This window comes from Pinus tabuliformis, chromosome 7 (genome assembly GCF_031772625.1).
Source record: "Pinus tabuliformis cultivar Carrire ecotype Pingquan chromosome 7, CPIR1, whole genome shotgun sequence".
Taxonomy (NCBI): Eukaryota; Viridiplantae; Streptophyta; class Pinopsida; order Pinales; family Pinaceae; genus Pinus; species Pinus tabuliformis.
Window position 1 is genome coordinate 45278063 of NC_142293.1, and position 22471 is coordinate 45300533.

General features: G+C 39.1%; 1 protein-coding gene across 7 annotated transcripts in view; it reads right to left on the reverse strand.

Annotated features, from left to right (window-relative positions):
• Positions 1–22471, reverse strand: part of LOC149245151 (protein cornichon homolog 1-like) — a 196910-nt gene that overhangs the window by 20279 nt on the left and 154160 nt on the right. For all 7 annotated transcript variants that reach the window (XR_016266502.1, XR_016266499.1, XR_016266500.1 and 4 more), the window contains exon 2: positions 22135–22316. Coding sequence is in view for 3 of the 7 variants with exons in the window: in XM_089457678.1 (XP_089313804.1) it covers positions 22135–22316 (182 nt within the window). In the remaining 4 variants the exon portion in view is untranslated. The remainder of the gene's footprint in view (positions 1–22134; positions 22317–22471) is intronic.

Here is a 22471-nt window from a genome sequence, read left to right on the forward strand (position 1 = left end):
GGCTCCATCCAACCGATCCTGATCTCTTAGCCCTACTGATGCCATCTCTGCAAAAATGTTGAATTCCTCCTCTTCTCCTCTGCGCAACTGCTGACTAGCTCTACGCACTCCCTGCTGGAGTGGGCAAATATGCTCATGGCTATTGCTGCTCTGCTAGGAAAATTCGAACTTCTGGGCTAGAAGTCCCCTGAGGAAAGAATTCCCTCAGTGTGTGCTCTTCCTTCCTCCTGACGCTATTTTGCACTAGCAAACTGCTGCAAAATAACTACGTCCCAGCTGAAGATCTGCTCTACAAGGAAAAATATTGTGTCTCCCTCTGCCTCTAGTAACCTCTAATCTGGAAAATCTATTCTCTGTCGACTCTCTCAGAGAAATAAATCTTCCTCAAAAACTGACCCTCCTAGCCCACGGACTGTGCTTCCTCTTGAGGTTTTCGAACCGCTGCCTATGTAGAAATTTGAACCTCCTTCTCCTTTGCTACTACTGAGCTCTCTGGCTTCTATCTGTGCTCCGATACCATGTGAAAATTTAGAAACCTCGAATCCTACTCAGCAACTGATTTAGTTTCTTCTAGTTGTTAAATAACTAAACAAATTATTTATTGTGTTCTACGGTAAATATTGAAAGTAATACACTGGCCTTTTTTTTCGAAAAATTTTCGGGGGAATACTTGGAGCTCTGAAAACGCGCGGAACTAGGGTTTGCAGCAGGATTTCAGAGTTGGGCACCATGGAGGGGCGAGAAGGGGGGAGCTCCACTCCCTCCTACAGTCATGTTGTATCAAACCGCTTCAAGAAGCCCATGGAAGCGGAAACCGGGGGTACAGACAGAGGAAAACAGGAAAACAACAGAGCACAGAGGCAGGCAGAAACACAGGAGGAAGTCAGAAGAGAGAAGCATACAGGAGTAGATAGTCAGAAGGCTAACCCCAGCAGTAGGACAGGACCATGTAAACCTAAGGCATCCATCACACCCTGAGTGGTGTTAAGTGACCTAGTGCTACAGGCGCATAGGGAGCACATGGCGACTTATGCAGTGATATGTAAATTCATGGGGTTTTGGCCAACAGAGAAGGCACTACACGCATGGATAAAGAACCATTGGAAACCTAAGGGAGAAATAGATCTACACCTTGGATCCAAGGGTTTCTTCACAGTTGTGTTTACAAACCTAGTGGATAAAGATAGGGTGTTTGAAGGAGGACCTTACTTCTATGCGGTTGTAGGCCTCTATATGAGGCCATGGGTAATGAACTTTGTTCTGGAGCAAGAAACATTTACATCGGTGCCGGTATGGGTAAGGCTATATTCCCTACCTCTAGATTACTGGCTACCAGAATCATTAAAAGCCATAGGTAATAAACTACGGCATTTTTTAAAAATATCAAAAGCCACTCTGCAAGGAAAATATACCTCCTTTGCCAGAATATGCGTGGAAATGGACCTTTCTAGGGCTTTGCCAAATGAAATAATTCTAGAAGTATATGATGAAGAATGGGTACAGGCGGTGGACTATGAGCATGTACCCTTTAGATGTCGCAAATGCCATGAACACGGGCACCTCTTCAGAGACTGCCCTTTAAGTAAAATGGAGAGCAGTATCAAAGCAACCTCAGGTAAAGAGACTGAAAGCTTTACCAAGGTGGGGGGCAAAGGAAAAGGAGGGAGAAAAAACCCAAAAAAAAGCTATGAGGAAAAACAACCTAGTCATAATAGGTTCAAGATATTAGAAGAAGAAGAGGGGGATGAAAAAACGAATCAAGTAATGAAGGACAATCCTATAGAGAAGGAAAAGGATGAGAGCATGGAGGATAGACCTGATAAAATCCAGCAAAAGGAGGATCAGCCAAGCACTATGGAACTTGATAGGGACCAAGAGATGACCCCAAGCGAAGTGGGTACGGAGGATCATGAACTGCAGGACATTCTGGAAAGGGAGCATCTCGATCTAGAAAAGTTCCTGGAGGAAGGAACAACCAAAGGAGTGGATTCGCTACCTCAAGATGAATTTAACAGAGTACAACAACTCTTTCTCTAGAGAATGCAGGAAAAGGGTTCAGGGGTCAAAAGAAACTATGATAGTCAGGATAATGGAGGGGTTAAAACTATGGAGGCAACAGAAGGAAAAGCTCCCAAGAACCCAGGAAGGAAAAGAGGAAGAAAAAAACAGAATGAGTTGTTGATTGAATGTGGAAAACTCATGATCAACTCAGGTAAGATGAAAGACCTAACTAGTTACTCATTTACAAATCTTTCTTAATGAAGCTTACAACATGGAATATTAGGGGTCTAGGAAGCAAAAGGAAACAAAGAAATCTCAGCAATAGAATGAAAGAAGAAAAACCAGATATGATATTTATCCAGGAAACAAAATGTTCAATAGAAAAAATAAGAGAAATACACAGCAAATGGTTGATTAAATATGAATATCTAGAAGTTAAAGCAGATAAAACAGCAAGAGGAATTCTCACACTTTGGAACCCTTAGAAAATAGGAATCCTAGATGTTGAAGCATCCAGGAACTATCTATCAGTGGTCATCCAACCTTTGGGGGACAAGGAAGTTTATTTGATCACAAATGTTTATGGTCCACAAAAGCCTGAAGACAAACTCGGGCTTCTTACCTCACTGGAGGAATTAAGAAACAGACATTTGGGTATCCCCTGGATTCTGGGAGGGGACTTTAACATGATCAGGTCCCTATCAAAAAAAAAAGGTGGAACCAGATCACTAGGCAGAGATTCCATAGCATTTCAGAATTTCATAAACAACATGAGGCTAGTAGATACAGAGACAAGTAATGGTATCTTCACCTGGAATAATAAAAGGGGAGGAGAGTCTCAAGTGGCCTCAAAACTAGACAGATTTATTATCTCGAAGGACCTCATCCTTACAGGCCTTGACTTGTCAGCTACGATACTCCCTTTTGGTGGCTCGGATCACTGGTTTAAAAACATTTGGCTTACCCATCCTGACTTTATCAGCAATATTGAAAAATGGTGGACAGAGGATATCCAAGTTCAAGGCACTAAAATGTTCCTCCTGCATAAAAGATTGAAACACATCAAACTCGGGCTTAAAGATTGGAATAAGAATGAGTTTGGCAACATTTTTTAAGCCAAAAAAGTAGTTGAACGAAAGCTACAAGAAATTAACCAGATCCTCATCACAAATGGCTTCAACGAGGAGAGAAAGGAACAAGCTGACCATCATCAACAAGAATGGGAAGGATTATGCAAGCAAGAGGAGATATTCTGGAAACAGAAATCAAGGGTACAATGGTTAAAAGAAGGAGAAAGGAATACACGGTTTTTTCACAAATCTACCATGGATCACAGGTCTCATAATAGGATTTCAAAAATCAAAGATTCTCAAGGAAATCAACTCAATACCCATAAAGAAATAGAAGTTGCTCTGGGTCAACATTTCCAAGCCATAGTTGAGGAACCTCTCTTAGACAGATCACAATTCATCAATGACTTTACAAAGCACATCCCTAAGCTTGTGACAAGAAAAGAAAATTATAATCTAAACAAAGCAGTGAATGAAGAGGAGGTCATCGGAGTCATCAAAGAGATGCAAAATGGAAAAGCACCAGGTTGGGATGCTTTCAATGTTGACTTCTTTAAAGCATGTTAGGGAATAGTCAAGCACGATATCATCGATGTGGTGGAGGACTCAAGGAAAAACAAAATTATTTTGAAGGTGCTCAATACCTCTTTCATATCCTTGATTCCAAAGTAGGATAATGCTATGACACCAGACAGATTTAGACCAATAGCATTATGCAATGTGGTGTACAAAATTATTTCCAAAATAATTGCCAACAGGCTTAAGCCCCTTCTTCCAACTCTCGTGTCTGAGGAGCAAACTGGATATGTGGAAGGCAGGCAAATTCTCAACAATATCATTCAAGCTCACGAGGTGGTTCACTCACTTAAGAGCAATAGGCAGGCAGGAATGATTATACAACTTGACCTAGAAAAGGCTTATGATAAGCTAAGCTGGGCTTACATCAGGGAAGTTCTAATAGCTTATGGCTTCGACCATAACTGGATAAGATGGGTAATGGCCCTTGTAACTACCTCCAGTTTTTCAATCTTGTTAAATGGTTCACCATCCACAACCTTTAAACCTTCGAGAGGTCTCAGACAAGGAGATCCACTCTCACCCTTCCTCTTTATTCTCATGATGGAAGGGCTAGGCAATGCTATCAAATCTGCCAAAGCAGAAGGCCAAATCCAGGGTCTCAAACTCACCATGAATGGAGAGGCTTTGACCCATCAACAATTTGTGGACGATACCATGCTGCAGGGTACACCCACGGTCAAGGAAGCTCTAGCCTACAAACAAATCCTAAACGACTTTGCAATGGCTGCGGGTACAGAGGTAAGCCTTACCAAATCAAAGATTTTCTTTTTTAATACTGACATTGCTATTCAGAGAAATATATCTACAATTCTAGGCTTTCAAAGAGATATGCTACCCTCCAAATATTTGGGAGTACCTCTAACAGACAAACCTTTGAGCAAGGCAGTTTGGGAACCTGTGACTAATAAGCTCCAGGATAAAATCCGGAAATGGACAAACAAATCTTTGAATTTAATAGGAAGACTAGTGCTCACAAAAGTTGTCCTACAAACTGTCCCCATCCTTATGTTTTCAGCCCTTCCAGCTCCTAAAGGAGTTATGCAACAATGTAGAAATATCCAAAGAGATTTTCTTTCGAGCAAAGGGGAAGAGAAAAAAAAATGGGCTTTGGTAGCCTGGGAGAAGATCTGTAAACCTAAGACACATGAAGGTTTGGGACTTGATGACCCTGAAATACTTAACAAAGTTTTGGGGGCAAAACTATGGTGGAGATGGCTAAAAGATTTGGTTTCACCTTGGGCCAAAATTTGGAAAAAGAAATATGCAAACAATTGGCAAGAGAGGGATCACATTAGAATGTCTGGGCTCATCAAAGGCTCCCACATTTGGAACAAAGCTTGGGAGAATAGAGCCATTGTTCAGAAACACAGTTTCTGGGAAATAAGAGATGGAAACCTTGCTTGGTTTGGGGAAGATAATTGGCAACAGGAACCTAAGCTGTTAAGAGAAGAATTCGTCAATCTGTGATGACTCCCCGTTGAAGGCACAGGCAGAAGCTTTAACAGCCATCTTGGAACAGAGAAAGATTCTGACATCAGCAGATTCAGACCAGTTGAGATGGGGCAAAAACAATGAAGGCAACTTTAACCTCAAAGAGGCCAAGCGCATAGCCCTTGGGCTTGACTTTCCAAACCCTGATTGGGTATGGAAGGACCTATGGCAGAACCAAAGCTAGATGAAAATCAAACTGTTCATGTGGTTAGTGCAGCATAAAAAAAATTGACCTGGGAAAACCTTAGGAAAAGAGGGGTATCCGGTCCATCTAGATGCCAGCTATGTGAATTACAAGAAGAAACTATGGATCACCTACTCAACTTCTGCCCATTCACATCCACCTTGTGGAACTGGGTAGCTTCAATATTCAGACAAACAGACAGGGACATGGGCAACATTACCAGCACTTTGAAGAAGTGGAGGAAAAATTTCTCTGATAATGAAATAATCAACAAAGCTTGGGCTTTAGTTCCAGGCTTTCTAATCTGGGATGTCTGGAAAGAACGCAACAACAGAATATTCAAGAACAAGAAAGGTTCTTCCCAGAGCATCATGGCTCAGATTTTAAGACAGCTCAATGAGACGGTAGGAACCCTCATTAAAAACCCCCCTGAGGACCAACCAAAAGATACGGATGTGCAGATACTACTACATTTGGGTCTTCAGGGGCTTGTCCCACAGGGCAAAAACATGAATGTAAGTCATATACTAACTGATAAGGATTTCTGGCAACCTCCCCCTCAGGGTTTTATGAAATGCAATATAGATGGGGCCTCAAAAGGAAACCTGGGTATGGCTGGGTATGGAGGAGTAATAAGAGATGAAAAGGGTTTCATAAAAACCATCTTTCATAGTCATTTGGGGAAAGCCACTAATAATATGGCAGAGCTCATGGCCCTTGAGCAATGCCTAGAAATCTTGAGGGACTCAAATCTTCATAATACCATAATTGAAGCTGATTCTGAATTGATTATTAATTCAGTCAAGAAAATTTGTTATGGCTCAGCTCCAGATAAAGTATCGAGACATTGGCAACTTCTGCAAGTTTATCAACGAATTCAATCCCACCTGCAGAACATGAGAACCCTTAGTTTTACTCATGTGTGCCAAACAACCAACAAATTAGCGGATATATTAGCTAATGAAGGCGTACTCTGTGCTAAGAGCAATAAAAAATATGACTGGATAGAGACCCCCCAAGGTAGATTGAGGGAAGAGTGTCTCAGACAGGCGAATGCGGACAGGGAGTTCTATCAGAGCAGGGGAAACTAGCAGGAGGTAGACTAATGGAAACAGAGGAATTTTGGTCTATACGGTGAAGCAGTGCATGGAAATATGCGGACAGGATATCCGATCTTCGGGCGGGAATATGTACCCAGAACTCTACAAACCCAAAGTTCTCAGGCAGGAGTCAATATATAGGACAAGTCTTTTTATGAAAACAAAATTCACTAAAGATCGCCTTTGAATTAGCTATGCCGGGAACTTAGTTAACGTGTTGGCAGATAGGCAAAATAGAGGCAATCCTAGGAATTTCGCATGGCAAATAGCAAGGCAGTTACCATGCCAAACGGACCCAAAATTAACTTAAGCAATGGCTTTATTAGACTTCGGGTCCGGGGGCGTTGTTAATTACCATGCAAGTTACTCAGCAAGGTTGGGATCGGTGGATTTTGGGCATCTTTATATTGTTGTCTCTATATCCTTATCGGGTTCGATTCAAAGCTTAAAGGGTTTGCATGTTAGCTTTCCGAAATAGATCCTCGACCGTAAGATCTCGGGAGGCAGATCGCACGGTCTTGGCGAAAGATTGAATTATGGAGGTCACGATGTAATGTTTTGTGGGCCCTTGGCCCAGATTGTGGGCCTTTGGCTCGGCTCCCAAGGCTTTGTGTGGCTCGATAACTTTATGGCCCACATCTCCTTTGGGTATGTTGTACTTTATGTAATTTGTTTTTATGATATAATTAAATAGAAGGACCGACTCTTGCTTTAGCAAAAAAAAGAAAGTAATACACTGCAGCCTTCACAAATACAATACTGTGGAAGAAAAATAATGATGAAGAATAGAATCACACCCACATAAATAACACTGTTATTTTTGGACCATTGTCCCCGAAAAAACCCAACTTCGGAAAATTGGTGCAGCAACTGAGGGCTTTATTTATTATGTAGTAGTAAATCTGAGTACAAATCTATGGAAGCTAAAATGTAGCTTTCCATACAAAGAAATAACTGACAGGAGATCTAGTTAGAAAAATCTCACTCCCACCGGTGATCTGACACTGACCTTGGCTCAAGATGAGTTGCCTCTTGCCGCCTCTGTGTCAGCCTACGCAGATATGCGTCACCCAGCTCGAACCAGCGTCTCTCTCATTGACTGATCAATTGCTATCTGGAAAGTCTATCCTCCTGGCTTTCGAGCTCCCACTCCAGCTTCTGGCACTGAATTTCGGCTTCTCCTCAACAAAATACGGATTTCCCTCTGAAGCTTTGCATTGCCTCTCTGTGGCACTCACTGCCTCTCTACTATGCACTCACCGAACTGGAGAAACTTCCTTCCAATCTTACTATCCCTGCCCCTCTCTCACTGCTTCGATCTTATTGAATCACCTCCAGAAACTCACAACTGCTACTCTGGAATTCGATTTCCCAACAAAATCGAATTCCTTGTCTCTCAAGTGTGTTCTCCAACCCCCATCGAATTTCTTCTTATAATCTCTCGTTGAGACATCAACGGACAAGATTAAACCATAATCAATGGCTAAGATTATCTAGAACTCGATCCATGTCTTCCTCTAGAAGATTTCACCATGACTTAATTAATACCCTTTAATTAATCAATTTTCCTAAGTTTAGACTTAGGTACCATTAAAAAAAATTAATTATTTTAATTAAGTCTTCTCTAGGTGGAATTTCCAGAAACGATTTCTGGGTTTTGGAGAATACATGTATTCTAGCCATTCCACCAAATTTCGTGGCTAGAACACATCTGATGCTACAAAAATCAACAAAATGCCTGTGTTCATAAGGGAAGAAGACCCCCAAGAACATCTCCAAAAATTTGAATACCAGACATGCGATAACCTATATAATGAGTATAGCCAAATGATTGCCTTTGCTACAACCATGATAGGAAACGCCCAGGATTGGTATTTCAACCTTCCATCATCTTCCATATCTACATGGGAAGGATTTGTCCAAACTTTTTGAAGAAGGTGGTTCCCCAGAAAGGACGGGGTCCAAATATACAAAGGGCTCTTGTCTAGTGAAACAAGGGGGGATGAGATCATTGTCGAGTTCAACCAACGATTCAATATGGTTATCCATTCTATCCCTCAAGAAATGTCTCCCCCAAAGGATGTAGCCATGGTCGCTTACCTCAATGCCTTCGAAATGAAGTTGGTCTTCGATGTCCAAAACAAAAACCCCTCTAGTCTCTTCCAAGCTCAAAACATGATGATTGACCTTGATGAAGCCATGAGGCATAATTCCATCAACATGCTACAAATCGAAGATGAGCCTCCCCCCTCAAGTGAAAGTATTCCCCATCATGAAGAAATTATGTTGCAAGAAATCAGCTACAAGGCAAAGGAACCTCTTGACCCCACTACAAGAATTCCCCTAAGACTGATTTTAAGCATGACTGACCCTTTCTATGTGACTCTGGGAATAAACGGGCATACTTTGAAAAATTGCATCCTAAACTTTGGGAGCCCTATCCATATCATGCCTTTGAGTATTAGGAAAAGATTGGCATTACTTTGTCAAAGAAATGTCGGGGCAAGGTGATTCTAAACTGTGAAGAATTCAGGGTATCTGGGCTGGTAAAAGGTAGAAAGATCTTTTTCCATACATACCCTGAAAAAGAGTTCTCCATAAACATTATCATTATCAAAACAAATCCAACATGGGGTATGATTCTATCAAAACAATTCATTGAAGACCTTAACCTATCCATCAGTGAAGATAGTTCCACTATATACCTCCCTTGGAAAGAAAACTCCTATGTGTCCATCCCTAGGCAGGAATTCTCTACCCCAATGATTGCCACCTCTCAAGAATCTGATAATGACTTAGAAGAAGAAGATAATAAACTTGGGGAATGGAGAATTTTCAAAAGTGAGCATATCAAGACTCCCCCTCTCCCTGGGTGATGGGTTATGTATTTTGATGGGGCTCACTCTAAGATTGGATCAGGGGCTGGCATTGTCATCATATCCCCTTTTGAGGAGTACTTGTTATTCTCTTTAAGACTCCAATTTACTTGCACCAATAACATAGCTGAGTATGAGGCCCTCCTATTAGGACTTGAGGCGGCCCGATCAAGGGAGATCCAACAATTAATCATAATTGGAGACTCTGACCTTGTCATCTCACAAATAAGGGGGACTTTCGAAACAAAGGATGAAAAATTGAAACCCTATAGGGAAAGAATCACTAGCATGATCAAGGGGTTCAAAGAGCTATAATTTGTGGCCCTTGATCGATGTCTTAATGACATGGCCAATGCCATAGCCATAGTTGCATCCACGTCCTCAATCATTCAGAGTGATATCGCTAAAAGGGGGAAGTGTATAGTTGACACAATCCACCAGCCCTTCGTCCTTGACTATGAGGAACATTGGCCTGTTTTTGAAGATGATCAAGATATAGCCAATTTCCTTCAAGACCATGAAGATCCCGATAGGAAAGGTAAAGATTTAATAAACGAACAACACTTTGATAGTGAAGCAACAAAACTTATGGCTTTTTGACTTTAATGTAAAAATACACAAAGGTATTTGTAATAATAATTTATTAATATCTATAAAATGTACAAGTGATGTTGAATGTTACAATGAGGCCCTGCTTTTATACATAGGCAGGTGTCCTTTCATGATTAGGCATGTCTTTTAGACATGCCTTTTCACTTAACTAATGACTATTTCAAATAATCATTATTATTTACATTTATTTATATTTATTTTATTTTATATAATTTATGTTTGTAACATAGGCCATAGGTCTTAAGGGAAATTCTGGGTAGTATTTATCATCCTTTGCTGACCAAGATCCAACAAGAATGTAGCCGCAGATCTGAGGGTTGTTTGGAAGATATTTTAGGGTTGTCTTGTATGGAGTTCCTCTTGTGCAGGTGGGCCGCAACTCCAGGAGTTTGTTTCAGGTAAGTCGCAAGCCTAAAGAAGCTTGTTCTGAGGTCACAAGACTGCTCAGATAAGTCGCAGACATCAGGAGGGTTTTGAGGTAAGCTTGAGGGTTGAAACTAGCCCAGATCAGCCCTAAAGACCAGCAAAGGATAGCTCCTTGTGTGCCAGGGTAAGTCGCACTTAAAAGAAGGTGCTTTGGAACAGTTGAGCAAGACAACAGTATATTGTAAGAAGCCCTAACCAGACCATGGGTAACTACCATTGGCAAAGTGCTGGAATTGCAACCTTTTGAGCCATCTTCTTGTCTAAGGTTGGATCTTCAAATTGGCAAGTCATTTTGACTTTAAGTTATTGTACTCTCTCTCTATTGAACATTCGATATTAATAATAAGAAGATTTGATCAAGGGTTTTCCCTGGCTTGAGCCATATTATTGTGTCCTCTTGTCTTGGCTTGTCTTCGTTATTTATTGTACATGTTCTTTCTTCAGTTACTGTCAATATGATAATGTTTCACGTGATTGCTAATGGTTTAATAATTGGGCTAATATGAGAATTGAATCAATTGTCCTAAGCAAAGAACATGTTATCCTAAATATTAACAGAATCACTTGATGAAGATCAATATGATGACCAATAGGAAAAAGGGAGGAAGAAGCATTGTATTCAATGGGTTTTTCTTTTCCCAATATCATAATCTAAAGGCTCAAGCGATTTGAAGATAGAATCATACTCATGAGAAGTGGGAGCCTTATCAATTTCCTTAGTATCAAAGATTGGGTCTCTCCTAAAATGAAAATTGATCACTTCCAACTGCCCCTTTTTATGCAAAGGAAAATGAAGGTTCTCCTTCCCAAGGGATCAATGGGTATTTCATCATAAATAGTGTCTGAGGGGAAGGGAAGACCAATCTCATCCTCATCCTCCTTGTTAGTGTCGTAAATGGGAGCACAATCAAATTGAGGACCAACAATTTCCCATATCTCCCTTTAAATGTGGAAATAATCTTCAATGTCATCTTTCAAGGGGTTAATGGGGTCACCTTCTTCAAGGTTCTCAAAAGGAAAATCATCAGGTGTACTATCCTTAAGAAAGGTAAGATTAGTCTCAACTTCACTTTTCATAGATTCATTCTGACCAACACATGTGTCCTCATCCTCTTCATCATGTGGACCCAAGGAGGACTCGTCTTCCTTCTCATAACTTAGATTCTCAATGTCTTGATGATGCTCGATGAAGGCTTCCTCTTGGATGCTTAATGCGGGGTGTACTTGAAAATGTCTGAGAAAGCCATCAACGAACTCTTCAATACAGCAAATACTCCTAGGTTAATGATCATGCAACGATGAGTTATGACCACCGAGAGATCCCATGAACAATAACATAAGGACATCTTGGTGAACAACCTTCTCTTTCAAAGCATGTGCATTAAATCTTTCTACTTGGCCAATTGCGAAGAGTGGATCACCATCAAACACAGGCACCCCATGTACCATCCTTCCCATGACATGATTAGGATGCCCAGGGATGCTAGCAATGTCCAAAGCGGGAAATTTATCAAAGAAAGACAACCTATTTGAGGTATACATGAAAAATATGTAGGAGTCTCCAAGGTGAATTTAAAGATGCCTAGAAAAATGCTTGCTTCACCCTACAAGCATCGACTTTAAAGTTCAATGAAGAACTAGGGCTTTTTTCTTCCAATGGAGTCGCCAATAATGATATGTCAATATACCGCATGGGGAATAAAACACATGTTTCGTGTCCTCGGCAATGGCGCCAAAATGTTACTGCTCAAACTAGCAGGGGCATAAAAGGGACTCCTAAAGGGAAACTGCTAGATCAAATGGTAACGATGGAGGCTTAGCCCACTGTCACCTCAGCTAAGAATCCCCACTCTTTACGGACTTTCACTGATGGGAGGAGACCCGGTATAAAGAAGGTTACTTGTGAAGGATGAATCAACCAATGGATGTGAAGTGACTCTTATAATCCTTTTCCTAGAAGGGGTTTAAGAATAGAGCTTTCTTGCTTGTTAAGAAAGGTTCAAAGATTTCTGGATGAGGTGAGGATTTAAGGGTTAAAAAAGAGGAATATGCCTTGTGAAGGAGTTTCCCAATCCTGAAATCCTTATTGAACTTGACTTCCCGAATGGTTCTTGAAGATTTTACTTTTCAAAGGTGTGGGACCACATGGGACCAAGTGGACCCAGCCTAGGTTAAGGGGGAAGAATCTAGCAACCAATGGTGTTCTTAACCCAGACAAGGAAGGGGAAAGAATCAAAGCAATAATTTCCACTTAAAGGTGTCAAATTGATCCTATGGGGCACTAGCCTGGGGAACACTAGGGAAAAGTTTGTTCTCGGAGCTAGGGCTTGGGTTATCTCACAACTCCACCTTCGGAATGGCTTCAAAATTGGAAGAGGCGTTCAGGACACACCAACGCAGGAGAGGCTAGGAGATCAAACATTTTCTTGGGCTATTTTGTCAGGAAAATGTTCACCTAGGTGACCCAACTTGGCTAGACGTAGAAGAGAGGGAAAGGTGAAGAAAAGTATTCTGAGTGATCACCTATTGGAGGTTCAGTGCCTTAATCCCTTGGAGATAATGGAGTCTAGGAAAATGATGAGAAAGGAACTTGTATTTCGGTCAAGGAGGCCTTGAGGACTTCTTCGCTTAGCTTTTAGGGCAAGAGGAAGAGACCTCAAAGCTTTTATACTTCGCTTGGCAAAAAGAGATGGCTTATCAAGATAAATTCCCTTGGGATATTCCAAATGGTCAGTGAAAGAGATCCCACGGGACTAGAATCCAAGGTTAATATCCCAAAGGGGTCTAGGGGACAAAAGCATAGACCTAGCCCATTCTTTTCGTCGAATCTCGCATCTCGCCATTAATCCATGCCAAGAACTATCCATGATAAGCAAACTATAATACTCAATTACCAAATGACAAGGCATACCTTTGGGTTCGGGAGGCCCACCTTCAAACATACATGTTGGGAATCACAATTGTCATTAGACCAAAACCCGCATGCTGTTGGCTGTCGGTTGAGGACCATCTTGGAGAAAAAAAAAATCTCTTTGGCATATCACCCACAAAATGGTGGGTAACAGGTCCCATCTCTTGAAAGGACTCATCAATTTTATTATTTATTAAAAAGCCAACAAAAAAACTACTTTGTGACTAACTAAGTAGGTGTACCCTCCCTGTATCTGTTTTCGGGGGACCACGCACCCTTTTACGGGGTACCGAATAGCCACCACAAAGAAAACCCATTTTTAAATTTCAAAGTATCAGGTTCTTCATACCCAAACTGGGTTCGGAAGGGTGCATTTGAGAAGAACCAGAACCTGTTTCCAGTGCGCGAATCGGGTACGGGTACGCGGACCCCACCTTTGGGTTCGTGTACCCCTGCTTCACATATTATATTCATTTATTGTTATTCTATTCTAGTCAAAGCATTTTCTTCATGCTTATAGGGTCATTTGAGTCAAAAGAAATTTATTATGAGTTAAAGAAATGTAATTGAGTCAAAGTCCCATTTGGACTTCTTGTAAGAAAAAGGATAAAATATTTTATTTGAGTCAAAAATGTCACCACATAGACCAAGTTGGCCCTCCTTGACTAGTCAGCCTAAGAGGCATCTTTTTGACCTCCTGGACAACAATAAATATAAGGCAATTTGATCACTTGAGGAGCTAATCAATTCAGCGATCCATCACATCGATTTTTGTGCTAAGATAAGAAGAAAAAATAGCTAGGTCAAGGGGGAGAGAATACGAAGCTATTTCTGCCCTAGTTCTGCTCACACATGCAGTTTCCTGAGGCAAATTTTGTGCTACTACAAGCTCGAAATTTCAGGGGGGGAAATTTCAGGAGATGATCAAATTTCAGAGATTTGACTAGTGTTGACTTCTATTGACTATGACTTGTTGGAGATGGCTTGGGGGAGGGTTGAATTGGATCTTTGTAGCAGTCTTGATCTTGGTCTTGGGTCTTGGATATCTCATTTTGATCTGATTCTATAAGAAGAGATTTTCTTGGGTTTTCCCCCTTGTGGGGTTTTTCCCAGGCTTGCGGCGTGATTTCTTGTGTCCTTTGTCTCTCTATGATCTTCATGTTTTGTACATTTTGGTAATTGCTTGATAAATAGAATATAAATTTAATACAAAGCCAACAAACATTCACAAGTAATTATCAAGTTAAGAGAAATCAATTCTAATTTACAAGCATCTTGGTTTTTCAACATGGTATCAGAACTAAGGTTAAGGGTATGCAGCTTGAAGATCACACCTTGTTGGCATATTTGAAGACACTCTTGCAACAGTTATCTCTCTTCCTCTATCTAAGCAAAGGAAGAAGATTCGAAGATCACCATCTTCGCAGCAGCCATCACTCTAGTACATCCTTGGAAACCAAATCAATATTCTGGATAGTTTCTCTCTCCTTTTTACAAGTAAGTTCTCCTCTATGTTGTAAAGCCCAAATTGGGCAATTTAACTAGAGAACTTATTCTAAAACCCGTAACTGTGTAATTTTAACCAAATAGTATAAAGCCCTTATTTTGAAATTTTAACCAAATAGTAACTGAAATTTTAAAGAAGAATTTAAATTTCAGGAGAATACCTGGTAATCGATTGAAAGTGTTGTTGTTCCTGCTACTGCAGTTACCAAACCGCCCTTCACCTCCCAGCCTATCTGGGGTCTACCTGTATGGTCCCTAGATCCAGAAAACAAATCTTCTAGCCCCCGTGCCCAAAATTCCAAGAACAATCAAGCTCAATGTCTCCCTCTGTGGCTCAGTTGAAAGTTTTTGTCCTCTCTCTATCTCCATCTCCTTTTCCCAAAATTTCTCTCCCCTTGTTATGGCCTCTTTGACTACCTTATATGCTCAAACCCAACATCTTCCAACCTCCTTGCTATCAATCTCCTTCTTTCCACCGTCTCTCCATTATTTTCCGTTGTCACTCTCCTACCTTCTCGACCCTTCTCTCCTTTTGGTTAAAGGCAATTGTATTATATAACCAAAAAAAATCCCCGTGAGTTTGATTATTTCACCTTTAAATAATATAATTTGTCGACTATTTTTATTCCATAGATTTTATTTAGGGGATCATATTTATTCAAATATCTATGTCCTTTATTCTTTTGATATACTTATATTTAGTATTATTATTTTTGTAAAGTAAAATATATAATTATTTTGGTTAATATATGAAAGAAATAATGTATATTTTTACTCATTTTTATTTTATACAATCCTTTGTATTTATTAATATGTATATTATTTGAAAAATGCTTTGATTTGTGTTATTTATAGTGATGGTATACTTAATAAGTACCCTACTCTACATATTCATTACATTCCGGTGAATTAGATATTTACTTAGTGCTTCATAATTAATCCATTACCCTATACTTAGTCATTTTCCAATATCAGCTAATATATATATATATATACTAGTGCGATACATGCGATGCATGCATATGTAGCTATCATATGCATGCCTCGTATGCTTTCTAATATTCCTATGTTCACTGTAATTTGATGGGTCATTACGTATGCTCTATGTCTGCAATCTAAAGTCCATATCCAAGTTTGAGACTATGGTTTGAAGCATCTGTCTAAGAGGTTTGTACGACGAATCCTAAAAGAGTCTAGACCGAGATTGAAAGAATAAATCCTATGTCTCTTTGAAGCTAATCTCTAGACCAAGCTATAGGAACAAGCCTTCATGACATCCAAGCCTTCTACAGTTTACAGTATTCTTTATGATTTATGGAGGAAAAATGGTGAGTGCCCATTAAATTTTAAAGCCTTTTAACCATCTATTATAGCTCGCTCTTGCTCTAGGTTGAAGGTCGAGTTTATGAGAATCATATTTAAAAAAGGATCAATATATTCTAGGTAAACAAAGGTAGAAAATGAAGCATATCGAAACTTGAAAGAGCCCCTTATATCTGTGATCAATCACTATTCAAAAGAAATCTGAATTCTATGACATGTGACATGAGTAAAAGTATTAAAGTAAAGCATTTAATTTCAAAGATTGGGACAATTGTTTTATGTGTACAGTCTACATCAATTCTCAAGAATTTACAATGGCAAAGACAAGAAGCATACACGACAGTTCCAAACCTATGACTTCTATGGTGGCATCTGAATCTTTTATAGCTCTGTAGTATATGAAATTTTTGACACTATGACATACTAGTCTTGAAATCTCTCTGGCATTATGCCTATGTAGCATCTGAGTTTTATGACACATCTCTCTCTTTATACAAATCTTTGTGATTGTGCTAGTACAAATTTCAAAGGTTCATAATGATGTGAATTTTAGAAGCACCTTCTTTTCAATAACAAAGAAGTAGCCCTCGCTCAAGTGGAAGCTTATAGTCTAAATATACATGAAGTTTATTTTTGTGATACCTTGAACAAAGTACTATGCAAAGGTCCGAAGCATACTCTTTCTCAAGTTCTATAACCCTGAGGAAAGTCTGAATTTAGTACTCTTGCACTGCCATCCGAAATCTAGTTCTAGATCGAGACATAGAAATTCAAGCATCCAAGAGTTTGTTTTTTATCTTTGCATTCAAAAGTTAATCTCTAGGTTGAGCCCTAGAGGGACAATGTTTGGTCCAAGGTACTGATGAATATTACTATGTGATGAATATGAAGGACGGAATAGAAGTTTATCATTAAGATTCTAAGACTCATCATTTATGCAACAAGATTAATGTTGAAGATGACCTTGTTATAAATCTTCATAAGGGACAAACCTATAACATTTAGTTTAATAAAATATCATGGTATAGTGAAAGGGACTGAAACTATAAAGGCATAGGAAGCCCATCCCAGAAGCACAAGTATGAAAAGCAGCTATGTTACCTCTCGTCCAATACATAAAAGAAGGACCTACTACATCAATGAAGTTGACCTATCTAAGAAGCCCTAGCAGCTCAAAGAAAGATGACATTTCGTGACTAAAAAGTGTTGAAAATTGAATGTGGCAGTTATTAATTTCGCTTTTCCTTAACCTTAACAATTGCTTATGATCTTTATTTATCTTCTTGCGTTTACTTTATTAGGTCTTCTTCATCAAACAATTATTAAGAGCAAAATAGTAAAGACAGTGGACACAGAAATTAGGCTCCAAGCTAGGGCAAAACCCCTCCATGGGGAAAACCTAGAAAATATCTTCTCTTCTTATAGAATTTGCTTCAAATGAGAAAAACCAAGACCCAAAAACCTAGACCAAGTCCTCTAGCACCAAGTCAGCCCTCCAAAAAGACCTTCCAATTAGGTCAATGTCAAACCAAGTCAACCAAAGACAAACCCTTCCATTACTGCAACAAACTCAGAATTCCGGACCCCCTACAACAGAATTTCAGACCTGCAGTTACTTCAGAAATTTCGGCCCCTATAGCTGCTCCAGAAACTCGCACATGAGAGTGAGAATGCCCAAAAACTCGTCTTCTTTCCTTCGCTAGGGTTTTTCTCCTTGATTCCTTGTCCTTCACTCTTCTTTCTTCTTCTTTCTATTGCCAATCGAACTTGTTGACGTGATGTGTCAAATGAGGTTGAAGATGTCTCTATATATAACCTTTCCAAGAGGTCGAAATGCCAACTTGTCTCTGCCAGGGCCAACTTGTACTAGGAGGCTTCCAAGACTTTCTAGACTCAAAAATAAATTCTTTTACAAAGTATATCTTGCCCGGAAGGGTCTTATAAACATGTTGACTCTCTTGACTCATGACAATATATCCTCTGACCTAAAAAACCCTAGAAGCACAAAGAACATGCTTTTACCTAGAAGACCATCAATAAGAAGCATGAAACCCATGCTTTACAATAATAACTTTTCTTTCTTCTTTTTTTTGTTACATAAGATATATATATTGAAATGAGTACAATAACAATGATGAAGACCGAAACCAGTTACATTTCCAACAGAAAGTACATAAGACATCTTGAAGACTGAATCCTTCTAGGATTTATCTCTATGGTTTGAAGCCTAGCTTGAAGGACAAATCACTGAGATCAATGCCAAGACCATATGAACACCTGGTTGCCGAAGTGTATGGACAGAATTGAATAAGACGTTTGAATTTAGTGTAAGCATATCTTTTAAAGTAGCCCCAAGTAGTTACAATATAATACCATACTCGAAGGTAATAATGGAGATCAAGTAAAGTTAAAAGAGGTACGTGTAAACTATGTTCAATCAATGATCTATGTCAATAGTAGTAATGCTAAGATATCTCTTGAAAGATGCTAATGAATCATAAAAAGGGTTTGTGTAGATATATTTTAGAGATCAAAGTCATGATAGCATTTGAAGCCTTTCCTTGCTAGTTTCTTTATGATCAAGAAATGAAAATCTCATGCATAGAAGGCTTGACTAGAGTTTTGCAACTAACTCTCTAGTACATTTGTAGAATTTGCAATTTTTCACTAACAGGTCTTAAAGACTTCGACATCTAGGGTTTGCAAACCCTAGCAAAGTTTGGACTAAGAAGAACCCTATGAACAAAACCCTATCTTCCATTGTAAGAAGTAGATCTAATCCTTGACATCATGCTAATATGAGAACAAGGTTGTTGAACAGGTCCAAGATTAAGAGGGAGCTGACCTTCTCCAAAAGATAAGTACTCTACATCTCCTTGAATACAGTAATGTTATTGTCTTTATACTTTGTCTTTTGATCTTTCTTGGTCTTTTAATAAAGCTTGCAAATCAAGACAAGAACTATCTAAACTTGACAAATAGTTGGAAGAATTGAAAGAATGCAACAAAGCACGAAGACTTGTCTAGATCCTAATAGAAGTAATTGACAAAGGAGAAAGCAATTTAAAGTATGCATTAAAGAACTCGATTAGATGGCAAGAAGTTCACTTATCTCAACTAGAAAGTGGGAGCTATAAGATTTTAGATGGATACATATTAATTGAAGTTTTGACAGAAAAGCCAGAGAAGCTTGTGATCAAAAAAGAGAAGATGGTTCATGTAGGGCAATATCCTGTAGCAAGAAGTTGAAGAGTTCTAATATCGTTGTACCAGCAGCTGATTAGTTCGATCTAGGAACACATTGATTGGGTTGACAATACTGATGCTAATAGAGATATTACTGTTGATTGGAAGTTGATATAATTTCTTGGAAGAGCATGAAAGCATAACTTTGTTACAAAGAAAGAAGATGTGAAGGCTTGTGCAATCAACTGTGAAGAAGTTTGGCTCCATAAGATGTTTGATGAACTACTTGATGACATGTTGGATTCAAAGTTGCATGAAGATTGTCAGAGAACCAGGAAGGTTGAAGCTCGTTATGACGTGATGTAGATAGGAGCCAAGAAGCTACAATAGATCTCCACGGAAGAACAAGTAGTCAATGCATTAATGAGTATTTTTAACAAGCTTAAGCTTGTGGTTATTTCTTCCTGTTGAAAGGGAGTGAGGATGGACACCATATTCTCCATGTGTCATGCACTATGGCCAAGACTAACAATCGTAATCCTAGTGAAGGCACTGGTAGGGAGAATGGTGGATTGGATAAGCATCTGGGACCGATATTCTTTGAGGATTTGTATCCAAGATAAGAATAGTCCCGAGGACTGATATTCTTTGAGGATAGGTATCCAAGATAAGAATAGTCCTGTGAGGACATACCTGGTGAACATTTGGATGGGGTATGTGCCTAGAGAGGTGGTGGTGTCCAAATTTATGCCTCCCAGCATTGTGCTCTAATCTAGTGGAGAGATAGAGCTTGTTAGTCAAGGCCTTGCTATTTTTGACAATGCTAGTTATGATGATGCTTATCAATTTGAATCCCTTCTTATGAGAATATTTCAACTTGAGAGTATCATGTTGTGTCATTATGAATACCTCCCTAATTAAGAGGGAGTGTTGGAAATGTAGCCATTGTCGGTATTCATAATGTAATTCAAATGTACTATTGATGTATCTATTATATTCATTTATTATTATTCTATTTTAGTCAAAGTATATTCTTCATGCTTATAGGGTCATTTGAGTCAAAAGAAAATTTACTATGAGTCAAAGAAATGTAATTTTGAGTCAAATTCTCATTTGGACTTCTTGTAAGAAAAAAGAAAAATGATTTTAATTGAGTCAAAAATGTCACCACATAGACCAAGTTGGCCCTCCTTGACTAGTCGGCCTAGGAGGCATCTTTTCGACCTCATGAACAGCTATAATATAAGGCAATCCGATCACTTGAGGAGCTAATCCATTCAATCATCCATCACATCGATTTCTATGCCAAGATAAGAAGAAAAAACAGTAAAGTCAAGGGAGAGAGAAGACAGTCAAAGGAGAGAGAAGACGAAGCTATTTCTGCCCTAGTTCTGCTCACACGTGTGAGTTTTCCTGAGGCAAATTCTGTGCTACTGCAGGACCGAAATTCAAAGATTTGACCTGCGTTGACTTCTGTTGACTATGACTTGTTGGAGATGACTTGGAGGAGGGTTGATTTGGGTCTTTGCAGCAGTCTTGGTCTTGGGTCTTGGATATCTCACTTTGATCTGATTCTATAAGAAGAGGATTTTCTTGGGTTTTCCCCCTTGTGGGATTTTGCCCTGGCTTGGAGCCTAATTTCTTGTGTCCTTTGTCTCTTTGTGATCTTCATGTTTTGTACATTTTGGTAATTGCTTGATGAAGAGAATATAAATTTAATAAGAAGCCAACAAACATTCACAAGTAATTATCAAGTTAAGAGAAATCAATTCTAATTTACAAGCATCTTGATTTCTCAACATCTTCTACCATTTATCTATATATTTGCCAGTCCCACCTTGAACTTACCTTCTCATAACCTTCTTTCCCATTTCTCCTTGACTGTCTACAGACTTTCTGACTCTTTCTAATTACTCACTGAAATGTCTGGTTTCATTTTTCTATTTTGAACCATTTCTAAAGCTCAAATATTTCCTAGCCCTACCCTAGTCCACGATGTGTATACATAACAAGTGGAACATCCACTGAAAAGTTATTGTCAAACTTTGGTTTTTGTCTCCAATTTAGCTTCTAATTAGATTTGAATATACTGAACAATTTCCAACCACTATTAGGTTTTAAGAAAAATAACTCTTTTGGTGTTCTGTTATATCAGCATGAGATCCTTCATTGCCTGTTTTAAACAACGATTATTTCGCTGAATAGATATACATTCAGGAGCTAGGTCTTGCCCTTGTATGATGATGTGTTGTGTGAACAATCATCATAGTTTGCAGGAAAGGCGCAGGCAATTATTAGGCCAAGAACAAGTTAAAAATAAGAATAGAATGACTTCAATGCCCTCCTGTCAAGAAAAGGGGGTTCCCTGACCCAGAAAAAAAAAAATAATAAAACCATGCACAAAAAAGTCAATATCTTTAAAGAATAAAGGGAGTAGATATTAAGTGATGCCCATTCAGAGCAGATTATGATAATTCCTTATCCAAAACTTGAAATCAATGTTTTCGCTATTGTTTTAAACACCTATTAAAAGAATTAATAGGTGGAAGTACGATATTTATTGAAAGAACACTGAAATTTTCACAATTAGGATACCATAAATACAATGTAATTTTCTATGTCTTTCCCCCTTCTCTCATGCCCTTGCAAATGGTGGTTAATTTTTGTAAAAGATATCTGAATCTAAAAACAAAATATACCTATAAATTTCTAGCTGTTATATATGTTTGGCTCATTTAAATCCCCTGTTGCATGTAGCAGAAATTCCACTAAAACCATCAAACATTTCTCAAACACTTTCCACTCAGAACAACTCCTGACAGTAGCATTCTTACAATCAACCATTTCCATCCAAAAAAAGAAAACTTACAATTGTGCATGGTAGTACATAAGGGGTGCAGATAATAGGAACATAATCCAATGCCCAGTGAAAAGAAACAGTAAGCCAAGGCCTCCTTGGATTGCAAATTCTGGAATCACAAGCATATTTACACGAGATGATGAATCATAAGGATTGATGAAGTCAAATTCCAAGTCTGACAAGCTCATCAGCTGCAAACGCACCAAACATATATTAGAGTGGGTTAGAAGCCAGCTGTAGCTCTTTTAAAGGGGCCCCATGACCGATTGATTCTCAAGGTATCTGAAAGCTGATAAAAAAGAGAAGATGAAAAGCATAACTTGCCTTGCAATTCTAGGCAAATACA